Raw genomic sequence first — 20,620 nt, 5'->3', positions numbered from 1 at the left:
CCAAGTTAACTCGTTTTAAATGCATTATTTCAGATAAGAGTGACGCTGATAAATGTGAGGCTGTTCGGAATCGGATTAAGGAGGGAAATAAACTTAGTCCCTTGTACTCGTGTCTGGAAAGACAATACAGACATAACCGGAAGTCATTTATGAAATTAGTGCATGAACATCCTGTTAGTTCCATACAATCTTATTGCAAATATAATTGCACTGACGAGACAGATTTCGTGGTGGAAAATTGGGTAAAATTTTGTGACCATATATTTTGGGATATGTGGTCAGAGGCGGACTTTGTTTTCAACTGTGAGAAAGATCCATTTAGATCTGGAACGGAGTCTTTCCACGTGACAGCATTGTGTGATGAAAAGCAAGACTGTGAAAATGGGGCAGATGAAATTGGATGTCCGGGCAGGTTCTATTGCAGCCCAAACTCAACATCAGTGTGGATTGATCCTGTCAAAGTATGTGATCATGTGAAGGATTGTGCTGACGGTAGTGATGAATGTGGGACATGTGATCACGGATTTGTGTCCTCCTCCAAGTTCCTTATTCAATCCATACCGGTTCTAGTAGTCACAATTTTCATGGGGCTCTTCATCGTCATCATCAACTCTGTAGAGGGATACAAATGCTATCGCTCCCAAATGAATTCAAAGACCGGTCAAATTGACAGAATTTTTCGTCTCCAAATATTCTTTTTCGATTTGCTGATGGGAGTGTATCTGTGCTGTATCGTCATAGCCGCAACAATGCTCCGATTCAAAGGCGACTACTGCTTGTTGGAGAGAAAGTGGCGAGTCAGCATCTTGTGCTCTATTTTTGGTGTGCTCTTCTCTGTATCCTCTCATGGTTCCTTGTTAACGGTCGCATTTGTCAGTGTGATCAGATGGCTGAATTGCACCAGTATGGTTTGTGATATAAAAACAAGATGGATTGTCTTAGGATCCGCTTTAGGTCTTCTCCTAAATGTAGCTCATGCTATTCTTCCGCTCCTACCAATTTCTGACGTACAGGATATTTTTAGGACGGAAATATTCTTCACTAATCTTGATGAAAATCCATTTTTCAGCAAGAACCCTATCAACATGTCAAGAATTACGAGAATGTACCACGGTGCATTCGCCATGGAAAGTAACACAAACACAATGCTTGAAAAGCTCAGAAACACGACTTCCAAGGGAAGCATGTTCGATAGTGAGGAGATAGGCTACTACGGCAACATCGGATTATGTGTTCACAACATCTTCAAACACCAGGAATCTTATCAGATCTACAAACTTCTCTACTGCATAACTCTGGCACTGCTGTTGCAACATGTTGGTCACAGTACTTGTTACATACACCAATATATTGCTGGAAGATAGAAAGAGTAAAGTACGTGTCGCGGCTCTACGACAAGCACAATTGGCACAGGGGGGCCAGAGGGCCGGCGGTGTAGGAGATCAAAAGGCGGATATTACAAAATCTCTAACACTAAAAGTAGTTCTGATGATCGGAAGTCAACTCATAGCCTGGATACTCTTCATCATGGCAACAGTCTACTACGCGTTCTTCCCCAAACAATCAGCACCACCTTCAGTCTTCGAGGTTTTCGCTCTAGTGGTCATCCCCGTCAACAGTTTCTTGAATCCCGTATTCTATAGTGACCGATACAAAAAGGCTGTTGATTGCATATGGGCAAGATGGAGATGGTTGGTAAACATGATCAGGGATAACCAAGAATCTAGTCATCTCGAGATGTTCAGGAACATAGAGACTGTGCAGTGTGAACCTGGAGACGAGGTCAGGAACATGACGACTGCGCAGTGTGAGCCTGAAGACGATGTCAGGAACATGACGACTGCGCAGTGTGAGCCTGAAGACGATGTCAGGAACATAGAGACTGCGCAGTGTGCACCTGAAGACGAGGTCAGGAACATAGAGACTGTTCAGTGTGCACCTGAAAACGAGGTCAGGAACATAGAGACTGTGCACTGTGCAGTGTGCACCTGAAGACTAGGTCAGGAACATAGAGACTGAGAAGTGTGCACCTGAAGACTAGGTCAGGAACATAGAGACTGAGAAGTGTGCACCTGAAGACGAGGTCAGGAACATAAAGACTTTACAGTGTGCAACTGAAGAAGAGGTCAGGAACATAGAGACTGTTCAGTGTGCACCTGAAGACGAGGTCAGGAACATAAAGACTGTTCAGTGTGCACCTGAAGACGAGGCCAGGAACATAGAGCTATAGAGACTGTTCAGTGTGCACCTGAAGACGAGGTCAGGAACATAAAGACTGTACAGTGTGCACCTGAAGACGAGGTCAGGAACATAGAGACTGTTCAGTGTGCACCTGAAGACGAGGTCAGGAACATAAAGACTGTACAGTGTGCACCTGAAGACGAGGTCAGGAACATAGAGACTTTGCAGTGTGCACCTGAAGACAGGGCAGGGGACATACAGTAGGCTGGAACTATTCAGTCAATTGATTACAGGTTAAAAACTATGCTTTCAGTTTTTGATTTTTGATGATGTTCGGTGGTAAAAATTAGTTTAAATAATCTGTTGCTTAGTTCCAACTTCTTTCTGTCCTTTTGCTGCTTGCTAAATAATAAAAAAACGATTAATCAATTATCAGCACTTAAACTAATAATTACCAGACAAAATGTTGTACTGTCTGCTGAAAACTTTCTCGCTGTCCTGACATTCCAGCAGTTCCTGCTGTAGTGCTGCTACTTCCGCTTCCAGGCCTGACTTCTCACTTCGTAACCTGGTATTTAGGAATGTACATGTAAGCAGGGGAAGGAGCTAGGAACCACAAATTAAGCTATTTTAGCTTTTATTATGTATTATGTTACTATTTCCAGAGAAATTTCTAGACGGATAAAGCTCTAGCTGATGCATATTTTAAGTTATAAGTTATAATTATACGTACATATTATCGCTCTGACGGATGTTTGCCGTTACAGTTTGCAGAATGCAGATAGTATGTCAATGTGTGTGTATTGTTATTTGCTTTTTAGATTCAGTTAAACATTCCAGCGTCTTCTTTGTTTAGTGCTCATACTTGGTTCCCATGCGCTTAATTGCAGTAAATATTTATTACAGATTAATCTCGTCAACTTTTTGAAACAAAAAACAATCTACAGTATGTATACGAAATTACGAATAACACTTAAGTAATGGCCAATGAAGATATTATATCAAGAGGCGTCCTCTGTGAGCGGTACATAACCGCAGTTACACAATTCCGCATCTTTCCTCATTTTTATCGCATAAATACACAAAAATGCATAATATTTACTGCAAATTACGCGATTCCACCTGGCCCAACGGTTCTACACTTAACAGTCAACTAATGAGCAATAACCTGGGCAGTTTAACGTCCTCCTCAGCGAACAGGTCGTCTATCTCACTAGTACACATCTCCTCGTACTTCTCATACTCCACTTCTGTTAGAGTCTCCTCCTGTAGTCAATTAACTGAATTAGTGAATTAGCACTTAACAAATTAGTAAATTAGCATTTAAAGAATTAGTAAACTAGCAATTATCAAATTAATACACTATTATTTAAAAATTAGCAAACTGTTAATTAGCAAATTTTAAATGTCAAGTTCAGTAAAGACTGGTGGATCTTGCATTATAAATATCCGCTCAAAATCTTTATGTAAATTGAAGATTTCTCGGAACAAATTAATTTGGTCCGGCTCTAATTTTATCAGGTATTCAAATAAAATTGAGCAGATTTACCTGGAGGACGGTATCTAGCCAGCTCATGAATTTTCGGGCAGCTGGCTGGTCACATATCTGCTGGACGGCGTCCCTGTCTGTTACTTTGCGTGCCGCTAACTTGTTTACACGTGTGCTGATGCGCGTACCAACACGTGCAGAGTTCGACATTATGGTTTCTATACACAAGGTTTTCTGTTAACAAACGGTTAACGTGGAGAATGGTCATTTTTCTTGAATTTAAAAACAGGTTAAAATGACTCTTATTTAAGTATCATATTATTTGCATTATACTGACATAGAATTAAAAGAATTTAACGTTTCTTATTAAATGAATAAATTATTTGTTTGTGAAAGTAAAAAGACAGTGATGTAGTCAGCTATCGTATATCAGGTGTGGTCTAGGGATCAAAATGTACTTCCTTTTTAAAAAACACACAACCCGTCTCAAATTACAAGAAAAGTCAACGTTAATATTTTCTTTTATCTACTCTTCCAGGATACTAGCTGTTGATGTAACATGTGTTAGTGAAGCTTCCTTCAGCAGCGATATATTGGTTTACTTCTGCTTTCTACTACTCACTTTCTCGCCCACTTATGCTCTCCGTTTCAATTATTTGCTATACGTAGTTTTAATCAGCCGAATCAGTCTAATAATACACTTGGTATACAGCGCGTATATCTGTACTTTCATTTGCATTTCATATTATTCCACATAAACTTCTGACAAAATACCCTGTAAAAATACCTTATAAAAACACTGTGCATATAACAACCATATAATTATAAATAATCCCATTATACACATAACACGTAGCAATTGCGATTAATGTTAACAGCTCCTTAAACATCCAGCTTTAATCAACCGAGGACACCACAACATGGCACTACAAAATAAAGCCCTGCTTTCAGCAATTGTGTTCCTCCAATCAGCAGCTGTAACACTAGGAAGAACACCTGAACCCTTCCTGAAATACCGGGCTGACTCTGACAATTGTGGTAGGTCTCATACGCGGTGTTCGGGGGATCTGCCTGACTGTTGCAGTGGTCATGAAGACGGGTATTACCTGGAGTGGTGCTGTGATAAGAATGTGTGGCGTTATTTTGTTTATGGAGGAATTGCATTGGTCGCTGGATTTGTTTTTTTCATCTGGTGGAAGTTTCCTGATTGTTTTGATCGTACATTTGGGAGAGTTTGGGGTGGTATGGTGAGCTGCATGTCCTGCAATTGGATCAAGAGGAACTTTGTGAATGAAGGGGGTCCTTATCAAACCATAGAGTGAGAAATTTTGTCAAAACGTGAGAGATTTACCTTTCTGATATTTTCTAGCAAGTTTATGTGTTGCGAATCGTTTTCGAAATATTTCTACTAATAAAGAGTGGACTGTGCAAGATTTTGTGATTAACTTTTCTTAGTTGTCGGTTTTTGATTAAGTCATTTCGTTTTTTTCCTATATTTGGTTTTCTATTTTGATGCACATTTTACGTTGTATATATTATAATACAAGAGTCTCACTATTATATTTTATCCTATATAACCGTTACTAAGTAGGATTCTGAGAACTGAAAACTATAATGGACGATTCCTATTTGGACCTCACCTTAATCTCCAGTAGACCTTCCACAAAACTTAAACCTTAACAGTATAATACCATGGTGTCCAAACCCTGGCCATTGTGGAATGTGATCAGGAATTAGGTGATCTACCAATAACTGTTGAGAAAAAAGACTAATATTTTAGTTTGGAGTGAAGTTACACGGGTAGTAGTCGGGACAATGAGGCCTCGTGGAAAAACGTAGTAAACATACTGGCAAGAACGTAAATAAATAGAAATTATAGTATCATAGATCAATGTTTGATAAATTAATACGTTTGATAGTTGCTGGTACGAACCAGCGATATATTTCATCGCGTCGTACTATCACGAACTCACGGAAAATACAGTAAATACCCTAAATACATACAAAAAGTGCAATCGAGAATCATCACAAAGAAAACATACAACAAGTTAACGAGTACTACTAGCTGTTAGCGTGACTGGGATCCAGGATTTAAATCTGTCGAGCATGGTCCGGACTTTGCACACACGGCGAGAACCCACATAACTACAACGTACTCCCCCGATACCCAAAATGGGCATTTAGGAATGCCTTATATAGCAATTATGAATACCGTATAAGGGAGTTGCTCCCTAATAAGGGCATTTTGATATTCCGCTCGTGGACATAATTTGCTGTGGAGTCAAGTAACATCTGCTCAAATTACCAAGTTGATGGTCGTGGGAAATATACTAATATATAAACATACCAGCTCGAGACTATTTTTGGATTGCTTCCAGAGCTGCTGATATCGCTGAGTTAGCCCTGTCAATGGAGACTAGCGTGGAGTTAACTTTCAACCTGACGCTACCAAGACCTGATTGGATTCTATAAACATTTAACAGATGTTTTCTGAGATCTTCCTGGGAATGCGGTGGTAGTTCTTGGTCGCGTGGGTTATCAGATAAAGTTTCTGTTAAACTTATAACATCACCAGGATTAGATGTGCTTTCTTTTTCAATTTCTTCTTCAGAAAGAGATCTTGTAACACTAATTCCATCAGAAAGAATCTGATGTGCTTCAAGGGGTGTGAGACCATTGATATCCTTTATCGTGTAGCCCAAGTCCAATAGGTTAAGCTTCATCTGCTTTGTTATCATAAACGGGACCTGAAATAGATTCTATTACTTGAATGAAATAGTATAAAATATAAACATACGCATAGCATTTTCGACCGAATAAAATATCACTCCAATAAAATTGTATGGCTTCTCAGATCACATGGCAATGTTGAATGTACAGCAATCAAAAGAATTCTTGCTTCTTTCCCATGTTTTGCAAAACCATGTAAGGAAACGTCATGACATTTTCAACAGCCCATAAGTCGAGTCATAATATCTCAATGACGAAATGCAACATGTACCACACACATTGAGACTGAATAAAGGATACAATTCTTGAAGCCAATAAAAACACATGATGTACCTTGGCAGCAGAACCTTCAGATTGTATGGTATCCTCGCTCTTAACAGAACCGTGTATTCTTGGTCTAGCCAGATCTCTGATGTAGAACGCTTTCTCTCTCCAACCATTACTCCGTAAACTACATATCTTGTCTAATCCGGGGAGACGGTACCATTCGTTCCAATCTTTCGAAGCATTGTACCTGACCAAATGTATGGTGTTGAGACGATTTAAAGGTATTCTGTATTCTAGATAATAACTTTCTATGCTAATGAATTACGGCCTGGACTGGGGGTCAGATTCCTGACATTCTTCGGGAAAAAAATTAGAAAAAGATTTTAGATTATAACCAATGTGGAGATTCATACAAAATATTACCTGAACAAGTTGAAGTGGTAGTAACACTGCCGGTAGCGGTTTAAAAAGCGTGTCCTCAGACGAGAGACGGATCCAGACATTCTTATAACACCGTTTATCTCTGATGCAGCGTCATTGTACTTGTTGTTCTAGATCATACTATTAGCCTCTGCCAGTTTGTCATTCTAAAATTGTTTCGTTGAATTATGAGTCAGTTGAGACAATGTTAATTTTCGCGGGAACCAGAAAATACTTGTGTGTTCCTACTCAGTACTCATTGATAATCATTTCACAGTTGTGATTCTTAATGCTAAGGGTCTCTCTTCAGTATTGCATTATCAGAAAACAGTGAAACACGCTGTTGATAAGTTAATAGTAAGGAAAATGTAAAATCAATAAGTTAAAGTAAAAATGTTGCTAACTCCATCACTTTCCATGACTATTGAATAATTGAACATTCGGTAAAATTCTATTCAATAAAGGCTTTATCAGACGCTATATAGATTATAATTCATGATCAAAATTTTGGAGAATTTACAAATTAGACAGAGCTGGAGTTAGCGTAACTGCTGAATAGAATGAATCCCATAACTTGTAAGTCAGTACACTGTAGAGATACGTACAGTAAAACCCCGATTTACCGCAAACCCCGCGGATGTTTTCTTTCCCCAAACTCCCCGGTAGATCGGGGGTTTTACTGTACCACATGACTTCAAAAAGACACGCGATGTCAAAAAATAAATCGAAAAACCAACCAACAACGTCCAAGCTGTACGATAATCGCGATAAAAAGAATTATAAACAGTAAAAACGTTAGAATATAAACACTAACTACATGCATCAAAATGGCCGATACGGATCGAAAATAATAACATAGATAAATACATGATACGTATGGTATAAAATATACCCAAAGTCTGTGGCCCTACTTTGGTAATACGGATTGAGAAACCGCAAACTTTGGTAATGCGGATTGAGAAACCGCAAACTTTGGTAATGCGGATTGAGAAACCGCAAACTTTGGTAATGCGGATTGGTGAACCGCAAGGAGACATCAGGACCAGACTAAACGTCCGAGGGTGGAGCAATTCTATACGGAATGTAAGAATGTAGCTCCTGCAACGGGTAGTCCGGTCCTGAATGCAGTACCAAGGGTTCGTAAGTTGGAGCCTCATCCACACACAAAGAGAGGATTAGACCAGACCCTGGATAACATGGAGCTGACACGTGACCTGACACGTGACACATACCGATCCGGACAATCACCTAGCGGTAATGGTAACTCAGTGTTGTGGGTTTATTATTGGTCTGGATACTGGTGGGGAGGTGACCATATTCTTTTCTGACACGTGACAGTGATCAACCAATAACAACCCAGAATCACTGTCACGTGTCAAAACAAATAAGGTTTTCTACCCACCGGTACGCCGATCTGTTGGCAGACTTAAAACCTCCTTGATAAAAAATCGTTATGTTTTCGAGAAAGGCCATGATCAGTAAATCATGCTATTAAATTAGCAAAACTTGAAGCTGACTCACCTTGTTAACAATGAGCATGTGACAAATTTAGGCCAGTAGCATCCAAACTACAAAAACCCAGTTTTTAACTTATATAATGATCAAACACATTGATTTTGGCCGAGAGAAAAACATCACAAAAGGGTCACCAAAAAAGGTATCTAGACATAAACTTTTTACTATATAGCTACAAACAAAATTAAGAAAAGTGTTATGTAATTGTACAATTCATTGTACCTACACAAATAAAAAACGATTTATCCACAAAATTACTACATAGATGGCTCATACTATTGCCTTTATTGTACACAAAACTATCAAACTTTACATCCAACAAAACCCAAATTAAAATCAATAAAAAATGTAATAATACGAAGTAAGGTTTTTGTAAATACCGTCGCGTCATTATCATTATCAATAACTTTTTTAATGAAACAATTTTTCTTTAAAGCAATGAGTTTTCGAGACCTTCTTTCCGCCTGTATGCATGGGGTCGGAAAAATGTTCGTTGAAAAGTCACAAAATCAGATAAAAATAACCGCAGTAATAAAAGAATCGAATGCTATATCAAGATATCACCATTGCTGGGTAAATTGGTAACACTCTTTAAAGTTGCTGGATAAAACCATCCCTCTTTATTCTTTAAAAACGATCAAACGCTCACAATTCTCAGCAATTACTCACGCTGTGATTCCAACCACTTCCTCACATCTTTTTCTGTTAACATTTCAGAAAAGGTTTTGTGTAGGACAATGTTTTCCAGAGGAATCCGTTCTTCGGGAACTTTCTGTAAACACCTGAAATGAAAACAAGGATCGAAATATTGTTTGGGTTGAAACTATTAAATCCCCCATAACCGAATCTATACAATGAAAACAAATAAAAGCGAACCTGTTGACAAAGTCACAGAAATGTGGAGAGTTAATCTGAGTAGTATCTAGTTGTGGTGGTTCACACTGAGTGACGACAATCATCAACTCGAACTTAGAGCATGTTTCGTTATCTTCCAGAGCCAACTTCCTGGCAGATAGAGGAAATATGGAAATTAAAATCATTTTAGAGAACCGCCGAGCTTCAAGGCGATAGCGCCAATCCAATATGAAAGTCCGATACGAAAGTCTGAACGATATAATAATAACAGATGGGTTTATTTTTGCAAAATAAACCCATCTGTCATGTCATGTACTGTTTTGGAGGAAATCGCGCGCTTTATAAACAGAAGTGCTTTCATCAAAACAAGGCGGAAAATTTGCGCGCGCACGTGAGCGCGGTAGACCTTATCAGGCATGCAGTAGATGAATCCATAAATTTGGAACATGGGTACATCGCAGTATTGGCCGTATTTGAGTGCTCGGAAGGCTCAGTTCGGTTTTCTAAGATGGATATAGCCGTAAGCTATGCCTAGGAGCCATCAAAAGTCGCATAAAATTACCCATGGAATGACCAGAAATGAACAAAAATGAATATTGTCCTAAAAATGCTCAGAACAGTTTAAAATTGGTCGGAAAGTGTTTATATTGGTCCTGCGACCACTCAAACCAAGTTTGGGAATCACTGCATGTCTAGAACCGATGTTACCTATGTTCCAAAATGTTCCAATTTTGGGACAATAATCCTCCTGAGAATCCAGATTTTTGGAACATGGGCACATCGAAGTATTGGCTGTATTTAAGTGCTGGGAAGCCTCAATTCGAATTTTCTAAGATGGATATATAGGTAAAAACTAGGCCTAAGAGCCATCAAAACTCAAATAACATTACCCAGGTTCATGTAATGAACGAAAATGAACAAAAATGAATATTGTCCTAAAAATGCTCAGAACGGTTTAAAATGTGTCGGAAAGTGTTTATATTGGTCCTAGGACCACTCAAACCAAGTTTGGGAATCACTGCATGTCTAGAACCGATGTTACCTATGTTCCAAAATGTTCCAATTTTGGGACAATAATCCTCCTGAGAATCCAGATTTTTGGAACATGGGCACATCGAAGTATTGGCTGTATTTAAGTGCTGGGAAGCATTTATATCAAAATATTGGAGGATTATTAAAACAAAAATATTTGCCCAATAAAATAATTTCTGTTTAATTGTACATAATTCTGAATGCAACTTTAAGACCCTGTTGGACGAAAATATTGACTCTTTGCCACCATTTTTTAACCATTCTGAGTGCTTTGAGGAAAATTTTCATGTTCGTTGTTCATTCCATAAACTTGGGTAATATTATTCGACTTTTGATGGCTCCTCTATAAGGCCTAGTTTTTTTTATATCCATCTTAGAAAACCGAATTGAGGCTTCCCAGCACTTCGATGTCCCCATGTTCCAAAAATCTGGATGCTCAGGAGGATTATTGTGACAACATTGGTAACATCGGGTCTAGACATGATTCCCAAACTTTCCGACCAATTTTAAACCGTTCTGAGCATTTTTAGGACAATATTCATTTTTTGTTCATTTTCGTTCATTCCATGAACCTGGGTAATGTTATTTGAGTTTTGATGGCTCTTAGGCCTAGTTTTTACCTATATCCATCTTAGAAAACCGAATTGAGGCTTCCCAGCACTTAAATACAGCCAATACTTCGATGTGCCCATGTTCCAAAAATCTGGATTCTCAGGAGGATTATTGTCCCAAAATTGGAACATTTTGGAACATAGGTAACATCGGTTCTAGACATGCAGTGATTCCCAAACTTGGTTTGAGTGGTCGTAGGACCAATATAAACACTTTCCGACCAATTTTAAACTGTTCTGAGCATTTTTAGGACAATATTCATTTTTGTTCATTTTCGTTCATTACATGAACCTGGGTAATGTTATTTGAGTTTTGATGGCTCTTAGGCCTAGTTTTTACCTATATCCATCTTAGAAAACCGAATTGAGGCTTCCCAGCACTTAAATACAGCCAATACTTCGATGTGCCCATGTTCCAAAAATCTGGATTCTCAGGAGGATTATTGTCCCAAAATTGGAACATTTTGGAACATAGGTAACATCGGTTAGATAGACATGCAGTGATTCCCAAACTTGGTTTGAGTGGTCGTAGGACCAATATAAACACTTTCCGACCAATTTTAAACTGTTCTGAGCATTTTTAGGACAATATTCATTTTTGTTCATTTTCGTTCATTCCATGAACCTGGGTAATGTTATTTGAGTTTTGATGGCTCTTAGGCCTAGTTTTTACCTATATCCATCTTAGAAAACCGAATTGAGGCTTCCCAGCACTTAAATACAGCCAATACTTCGATGTGCCCATGTTCCAAAAATCTGGATTCTCAGGAGGATTATTGTCCCAAAATTGGAACATTTTGGAACATAGGTAACATCGGTTCTAGACATGCAGTGATTCCCAAACTTGGTTTGAGTGGTCGTAGGACCAATATAAACACTTTCCGACCAATTTTAAACTGTTCTGAGCATTTTTAGGACAATATTCATTTTTGTTCATTTTCGTTCATTACATGAACCTGGGTAATGTTATTTGAGTTTTGATGGCTCTTAGGCCTAGTTTTTACCTATATCCATCTTAGAAAACCGAATTGAGGCTTCCCAGCACTTAAATACAGCCAATACTTCGATGTGCCCATGTTCCAAAAATCTGGATTCTCAGGAGGATTATTGTCCCAAAATTGGAACATTTTGGAACATAGGTAACATCGGTTCTAGACATGCAGTGATTCCCAAACTTGGTTTGAGTGGTCGTAGGACCAATATAAACACTTTCCGACCAATTTTAAACTGTTCTGAGCATTTTTAGGACAATATTCATTTTTGTTCATTTTCGTTCATTCCATGAACCTGGGTAATGTTATTTGAGTTTTGATGGCTCTTAGGCCTAGTTTTTACCTATATCCATCTTAGAAAACCGAATTGAGGCTTCCCAGCACTTAAATACAGCCAATACTTCGATGTGCCCATGTTCCAAAAATCTGGATTCTCAGGAGGATTATTGTCCCAAAATTGGAACATTTTGGAACATAGGTAACATCGGTTCTAGACATGCAGTGATTCCCAAACTTGGTTTGAGTGGTCCCAGGACCAATATAAACACTTTCCGACCAATTTTAAACCGTTCTGAGCATTTTTAGGACAATATTCATTTTTGTTCATTTTCGTTCATTCCATGAACCTGGGTAATGTTATTTGAGTTTTGATGGCTCTTAGGCCTAGTTTTTACCTATATCCATCATTTACAATTATTTTTGGCACTATTTAGAGCTTATTAGGGCAAATAAATGCATGGGACACTTTTGGGACAATTTTGGGACATGTTCCAAAAATGTTCCAAAAATGTTCCAAAAATATGGATTCATCAACTCCAGGCATGAAAAGTTTGAAAATCTAACAGACGCTGTTATATATTATATTATTTAACACATGAATAAAACTATCTAGATTAGTCACTAGAGTATAACTGATGAAGTATGCTTTGAAACATCACAGCTTCATGTACAAAACATGATTTGCCGCATCACTAGGCTGATTATAATTTATATCCCCCACTCAGACTATTTTATTAATTGCATAAAATTCCGATATTTGAAAGCTAGGTTACCTGATTGGATGTTCCTTGCAGGCTAGCTCATGAAGGGTTACACCAAGACTCCACATATCAGAAGGGTAACTGTGGTTCTTCCGATCAGGACCCAATCTTTCTGGAGCATTATATTCGTACGTACCAATACCTGAAATAAGAAGTAATGAATTCGAATCAAAAAGTCGAATGTGTTTTGAAAACCTTGGTTTCAAATCTTATACTAGTATTTGCTCATTTAGCAAACAGAGATTGAAAACAGGCGTATGTTGAATTAATGAAACCATTGAAGCATGGAAAAAAGAAACTAATTGAGATCACTTTATGTTTATAATAATAATAATAATAATTTGATCGACCGCAGTCGGGGAGCCGATTTCCCTGTCTAATTGCATTTCGGCCACGGTCCTTTCGGTACAGATTTCCCTGCAGTATAGTCGGGAAGCAACCCCAGGCATATACACTCGTGTTATTTTCGCAGCTCTAATGAAAGCCACTACCATTCACACCATGGTTTGGTGAGTGACGGCTGCCCTTCAGTTTTTGAGATTTTGGCCCAACTGGGATTCGAACTCGCAACGTCCAGGCCAGTACCATTATAGTAACATTTATTAACCTATTTAACGTTTATTTTAAGTCACACCTTTCGAATTCGCTGTTCCATCTTCACACTCCTTGGACAACCCAAAGTCACCCAGCTTAATCTGACCCGCAGAATTAAGCAGAATGTTGGAAGGCTTGATGTCTCTATGAAGAATGCTGTTTTCCTTGAGGAACTGCAGCGCTTTAACCACACTGAAGGCCACTGAGTGGAGTAGAAGTGTGGGGAATGTGGTGTTTTGTTGGAGGGTCTTGTTTAGTAGCTGTCTGAAACAGCATGCCATCTTTTCCATGTACAGGAACAAATCTACCTGTAAAGTATTACATGTGAGGATTGCGTTGTGTGTCAGAATGTAAACGCGATAAACCGGCCGGAGAGTAATGTAATATATTTTGGCTTAGAAGTTAGTAAAAACTTTCCGTCTTCGGTAAATAATAACAGTTGTTTTGGCACTATATTGGTGGAATTCTATGACCTTATATCAAATCTGAGAGTGCAAGTGTCAGCGTGTATAACAAATTGTGCACTGTCATCCTTTCATTAGCAGCACATGATCTAAGTTACAGTGTTACGTACGTGAAACTACTAGTTGCAGCCTTACAAACACAGAAGATGACAAACAGTGAAATCATAACCAATTGACAGAAGGCCAACAAGCCAATGCAACATTACACTCACAAAGTCAAAACAATTGTAAAACTGACTTTTACCCACAGAGTGTATTTTCAACTGGATTTAAGTGTCTTGCTTAATTCTTTAATTTAATGATTACGGGGCCGTAGTAGAGGTAGAAGGCGTCATTGCCGTAGGGTCATGCCGTAGGGGCCAGGATCGGAGTTTACAAGAACAAATGGGGCAAAATATCTACGTTATTAGATCTTTATAGGGAGGCGAACCCTACCAGTTTAAAGATTTATATGTACTTCGCGTTAAATACAATCATAAATTACCTGATCTTCGAGGAATCCAAAATATTTGACAATATATTCGGAGTTACTTTTATTGATCATGTCTCTTTCAATATCGACATATTTCTTCCTATTATCCTTCTTCCGTATCTTCTTCTCGATCAGTTCTTTGTTGGAGGGGCCGTGTCGTTTGACTGTAACCTGATCGTAAGTAAGCCTAAATTTAGAATGAATAATGCGACTTTAAGTGATGTCTGATAATGACATATGACGGTGACTGTTGTTTTGGCAAGAAATCCAGCAGGCTTGAAACCTAAAATACTCGTTTATCTCTGTTCACCAAAGTTGGTGTTAAAATTTGTTTCACAGCCAACACGTACGATAAAGATTCAAACTTTTCTGTAACTCATAAATTGAAAAACAATGTGACGTTATACGGTACCTGAAAAAGTAATTTAAACAAGTAATGTCATTACAATGTGTTATCTGAGATCATCACACAAATTGTGACGTCACCTAAAATCCACTCACCTTAGACCACTCCCCATTGTAGATAACACTCCCAGTTGCTTGAAAATCAGAAGCTGAGGAGGCGTAAGTTACTCCGTCAATGTAGAACTCACGTGCACAGGGTGACAATCTCCTTGCACCTAACCTCTCATGTATATTCATCTAACAGCTACAATCAGGAATATACTGGGTAAAGTTAGACACGGTTTAGTTTTTATGTTGTCGATTTTTTGTCCAAACATCATATCATACAGTAAACAGCTTAGAATATTACCTAGCCTGGCGTGTCCCTAAATATTCCACCTTTCGATAAGATAGGCTTCACAACAAGAATATTTGCCTCCCACCCATGGCGTTAGAGAATTCATCTGCCACCCTAATTCTTGGCTACTCAGCTCTTGGCAATGTTAAATTGTCTACGTTAAATTTCAATGGTACAGTATACCCTGGATACTCGCAATTAACCTAATTTATTCGCTCAATAAGTGCCGTGTCAAAAATAGCACAAAGACATCTGTTGTGCTAAATGAAGATAATCAGATTGTCACCGGTGCTACATCTCACAGATCCACACATTTAAACAAACGTTCCAACTTGTCAGAAATTAAACATTTCATTTTCATTTGAATAAAGTTTGTTCTGTATTAAAAATGAAGCTGCTTGGTTTGGTGACATTTGGTGTAGTTTTGGCGATGGTGGCAAGTGCTCCCGCAGCAGAGGGTGATTGTAAGGAAATGCGAGGGACAAAGAACATTTATAATGGTAAGAAATTATCATTTGATATTATATTGCATGGTAGAACAAGAATTAAAATATAATCAGGGTTACTCATCTCCCGAAAACCATTAACTGCGAATTTAGGTATATTATTATTTATTCTGGCACACCATGTATAATTATCAGTACAATTGCCATGGCCAGTTGGTGATAGACTTCCAGGGTCCAGGGAGCATGATGCATAATAATCGCACCTCTGCCATTTGATTGAATTCAAACAACTCTAACATAAAATATCTCAGAGGTTGGTGAACTGAGTGGGTCTGAGGAAATCAGCCACTGCTGTCCTGCTGGGTATACTTTCAGAGTGAGTAATAGTTAGTAGCCTGTAAATTTGTGTGGAAATATAACCTGTTGCAATTTATAATTATAACACAGGGGGGGCCGGGGGAGCCAAGTGGATATTTGTAGATATTTGTAGATTAATGAAGAATGGATAATCCACGAAAAAATTGGATGACATTCTACAAATTTATACATTTATCTCCAAAAATTCAGTAGAATTTCTGGGCACATATTTGAGATTACATTTTTTGTAGAAAAATGTAGATATTTGTAGATTATTGTCAATGGATAATTCACGAAAATTCTACAAATTCTACAAATTTATACATTTATCTCCAAAAATTCAGTAGAATTTCTGGGCACATATTTGAGATATACATTTTTTGTAGATAAATGTAGATATTTGTAGATTATTGTAATGGATAATTCACGAAAAAAGTGGATGACATTATCCAAATATCTACAAATATCCACTTGGCTCCCCCCTAACACAACATAGCACTGATAAAAAGTCAAAAAGTGTCCACATGATTCAATTGTGTTGGTGACAGAACTATTTAATATTTATATTATAATGGTTCACAATACAAATTTGGCTGGATGTATGAATATTAAAACAACTTATTTTCAGATTTTCTGTCCAAGCAACTCAGAATTTTGCTGGTGTTGTGGAAACTATTACTGCTATTACCGTCATCAATTTGACCTATAAAGTCTGATTACAGTTCTGAGATCACCATTTCTGAATTTTATATTTAGTTTTAAACAATATCTTAAATCGTGTAAAAAACATAATTCAAAGAATCAAAATGTTTTAATGGTTTTAAGAGGATGCAAATTTCAATGACCTTAATATTCGAAAGCATCACAATAGAGGATATATTATATATATATATATATAACTCTAAAACTTTGGTCACAAGAGCAACTGCCTAAACGTGCAGAATTAGAAGTGAAAACAAATAAATAAAAATACTAACAGTCCTTAATACTCGTAACAAATAGATTCATTCAATGTCATAAAACTCTTAACCATACACGTGACCAGTAAAATAATAGAGGAAAAAGCAAGCTTGCTCTTTAAGACCATTTGATATGCTGATGACAAACAAAGTTCTCATGTACAAAGATTTCTTTTTAATAAAAAGAGGACAAAAAAGAGAAAGTACCATTATTCCACTCATGTTGGTGGTGAGACCCAACCCAATGAAAATGGAATGGGCAATGCTGAACAACAAACGAACCCCAGCCGCAAAACCAAAACAAGGGTTGAGGGCCAAGTTCTTAAACTCACTGTAGGTACTATTTCTGAGGGCCACTACCATTCACACCATGGTTTGGTGAGTGACAGCTGCCTTTCAGTTTTGAGATCTTGGCCCAACTGGGATTCGAACTCACAACCTCAGGACCAGTAGACAAGGCACAAGCAGATTAACCATCTTAGCCACTGAGCCAGTGATCTTGAACTAACCCTTAAATCTCAAAATGACTTATTATGAAAGTTAATGTGCACTTGCCAGGGCCGGTAATATTTAGAAGACCATATTATCTGAAAGACGACAGTGAAAGCAACCAGAAGCTTCTTACTGCTTTAAAAATTGATCACAAATTCCTTGAACCAGTGGTGGTAGTAAGTCATAACAGAAAGAATTATTTCAGTTAAACAAAAATTTCAGTTAAACAAAAATTTCACTTTTATGCCATTTATTACAGAGTAAACAAGTTTACAATAAATAAATTTGATATTTAAAGAAATCCTAATTCAATGTGTAGTATGGTATATAGGGGGGTACCACTGTCCATTTTGTCCAATTTGTCTTTGTCTTTTTTTAAATTTTTTTGTGAAGGACAGTGTTTTGGGGACAAAATGGACAATACTAGGGACAAAAGGGACAAAAATTTTGGACAAATGAGACAAAAAATTAGACAAGCTCAAATGTAGAGAATGTATATATAATATTCTACTCGACATCAACAATTTGGATTTTCATGTCAGTGTTTTGCTGTACTTAGAATCAACTGAAACCACTGAAGGGACTGAAATAAGCAGAATTCATCAACGGCATCACATAAATAAATGTGTACACGGTTCAGTCAATATTTCATTAATCCCATTAATCAAGTGGTGATATCAAAAAAGTCATCATCTTTTAATATCATAACGCTCATAGCGGCCAGAAGCAGATACCCAGACCCACACAATTACTTTTCCATTAACAATATGCCGACAATATCGAGCTAATGGGTATTTGCTTTTTCCTATGAAGTAGGAGAAAAAGCATGCCCGTCCTCTAATAAAGATTTTCTTATTCCTCCTCTTGTTCCTGAACATGATGGTGTCTCCAGGACGAATCATTTGAGAGTCACATTCGTCACAGTTTACGCTGAACTGATAGGAACTTCTGAGATGATGGGCAGTGAATCTGTCCAGCCTATTTGAAGGCGGGAGAGTTGTCCGGCCACCTTGACCATAGAAATTCACTAGAGACGTTAAATTCTTTGTAGTACAATCTTCTTTCTTTTTACTCTTAACAAAGTTTTTAACGCCCATATCAGGCTCATGAAACTGCTTCTTTCACTAAACAGAGTAGTTATATCTCTTCCTCTGTATCCCCTCAGTGCAATATTAGTTGTCTTGCTTTTTGAGTGTTGTTTGCAATGCAAGTTCAGCTCAAACTTCAAATGTGAATCAGTGAGCAGGCACTAGACCAAGTTGTCTTGAACAGTGAGCACACTAAGGCTGATATATATACATATCACCGGAGACTCGCGGGCGGAACAAAATATTGCACGCGCACGGGCGTGCAATATTTCATATGTCCCCGAGGGCGCTAGCCCGAGGAGGACATATTTTCGTATAGCACGGAGGGCCCATCGGGCCCGAGTGCTATACGATTTTTCCGCCCGCGGGTCGAGGTGATGTGGATTATATCCACCAGCGTGAGCTTTTTCTTACAGATATTAGTTTTTACTTTAGTTTCTTCAAGAGATCCTTTTTTAATTTAGTTTCACTTTTACTCTCAACATGTTTCTAATACGATAGTTCCGCCCTCGAGGCGAGGAATGATATCGTGTATATCCATCAGCGGGCGTTTATCACGAAGCTTCAGTTTGCAACAATCACAGCAAATTAATGTACAAGATTTCAGAAAAGTTACGAAAAAATCATGTTGCTTTTGGTTTAAGATGTAAAACAGGCCAAAATGACTGACTATAGAACGAAAAACCGGCTGCTATCAAACAATGTTTCAGCTCATTGTTTCATGTACATATAATTTTATTGTAAACAATCAAAATATAGGCCCTCTCTCCCTGAATCTCCTTATCTCCTTCTCTCCCTCTCTCACTCTCTCACTCTCTCCCTATCTTCCTTTCTCCTTCTCCCACTCTCCTTACCTCCCTCTCTCCCTCTATCCCTCTCTCTTTATCTCCATCTCTCCTCATCTCCCTCTCTCCTCCTCTCCCTCTCTTTCTCTCCCTCTCTACTTCTCTACCTCTCTCCCTCCCTGGAACCAGAACAAGCACCGCCAGTCGCCACAGAGCAGCTGCTACTTATACCACGTGAGTTGTCATTATCAGTTACCAGGGTAACCAGGGTTACCCAGGTAACCAGTTACTAGAGTTTCTGTAGCAGCTACTGAGTGACTGGACAATCAAAAGTAGTAACCCAGAGAGCTCGAGATCACAGTCTGATCATGGACAATGGACATTGAATATGAAAGTTAAAGATCAAATTTATAACATCAATTTAAATGGCAGTTTCAAAACAAAAACAGGGCAAAATATCTTTTGGGAACATAATAGAATAACACGTAAAATGTCGGCCTAAATTTCAAGGTTTATCAACTGAAATAGTGAACTGAAAATGGTAAACACAAAACAATTATCGACACTAATGGATATCACAGGCTTAGACTTAACGTCTCCACGAATTTGGTAACCATAGTAACAGTGTGTCACGTGTTAATTATGAGCCAATCATGGCAATCTGCGTGAAAACTGATATGATATAGCATCCGATATAACATAAGGTGACTGGTGAGCTCACAGTTCAGAGTTGATACATTCTTTAAATCCACATATTTCCGTGGGAACTATTAAAGTGTACTGTGTAGTGTGTAAGTGTGGATCAATCACACTGTTCAGTGTTCAGATTTCATGTCATCTGCTCACGAGATGTATCATCAGCGAGATGTATCATCAGGAGACGATACAGAAACTGAAAATATTTTAGAGAACTCCGGGCTATATTGCTACTGGTCAAATTAAATGTCACTTGTTAGCGGGCTATATCATGAGCGGGCTGTAGAGATATCGGGCCCTTTGACAGCGGGCTGGTGAGAGCCCGCTATGCGAAAAAGCGCACGCTGGTGGATATATAACCAAGATTGACTTTACTGTTCTACTTCTGTCTGA

The 20,620-nt window shown here is 38.2% G+C and overlaps 1 protein-coding gene and 1 long non-coding RNA gene across 2 annotated transcripts; one reads left to right on the top strand and one right to left on the bottom strand.

Annotated features, from left to right (window-relative positions):
- Nucleotides 1-6,027: 6,027 nt before the first annotated feature.
- Nucleotides 6,028-15,304, bottom strand: LOC134817401 (dual specificity mitogen-activated protein kinase kinase 3-like). The gene is made up of 8 exons (XM_063826541.1): nt 15,164-15,304; nt 14,675-14,833; nt 13,767-14,034; nt 13,145-13,274; nt 9,479-9,607; nt 9,286-9,384; nt 6,734-6,914; nt 6,028-6,417 (listed from the first exon to the last, which is right to left on the bottom strand). Exons 1-8 carry the CDS (start codon nt 15,302-15,304, stop codon nt 6,028-6,030), a joined length of 1,497 nt encoding a protein of 498 aa, XP_063682611.1.
- A 238-nt stretch (nt 15,305-15,542) lies between these two features.
- LOC134816296 (uncharacterized) lies at nt 15,543-16,870 on the top strand. The gene is made up of 3 exons (XR_010160395.1): nt 15,543-15,904; nt 16,162-16,226; nt 16,836-16,870. It is a non-coding gene; the product is annotated as an uncharacterized LOC134816296 (long non-coding RNA).
- The last annotated feature ends 3,750 nt before the right edge of the window (nt 16,871-20,620 follow it).

The sequence above is a fragment of the Bolinopsis microptera genome, chromosome 6 (genome assembly GCF_026151205.1).
Source record: "Bolinopsis microptera isolate Bmic1 chromosome 6, MBARI_Bmic_1.0, whole genome shotgun sequence".
Classification (NCBI taxonomy): domain Eukaryota; kingdom Metazoa; phylum Ctenophora; class Tentaculata; order Lobata; family Bolinopsidae; genus Bolinopsis; species Bolinopsis microptera.
The sequence above is the reverse complement of the archived record's forward strand: the minus strand, read 5'-3'. Positions and strand labels throughout refer to the sequence as shown.

What these genes read in the sequence shown, in the direction of transcription:
- LOC134817401 (XM_063826541.1), bottom strand. Translation starts at nt 15,304, where the DNA reads ATGAATATACATGAGAGGTTAGGTGCAAGGAGATTGTCACCCTGTGCA. An exon ending in ACAATGGGGAGTGGTCTAAG is followed by an intron (nt 14,834 to 15,163) that starts GTGAGTGGATTT and finishes ACTTACGATCAG; the next exon opens with GTTACAGTCAAACGACACGG. An exon ending in TGCAAGGAACATCCAATCAG is followed by an intron (nt 9,608 to 13,144) that starts GTAACCTAGCTT and finishes TCTATCTGCCAG; the next exon opens with GAAGTTGGCTCTGGAAGATA.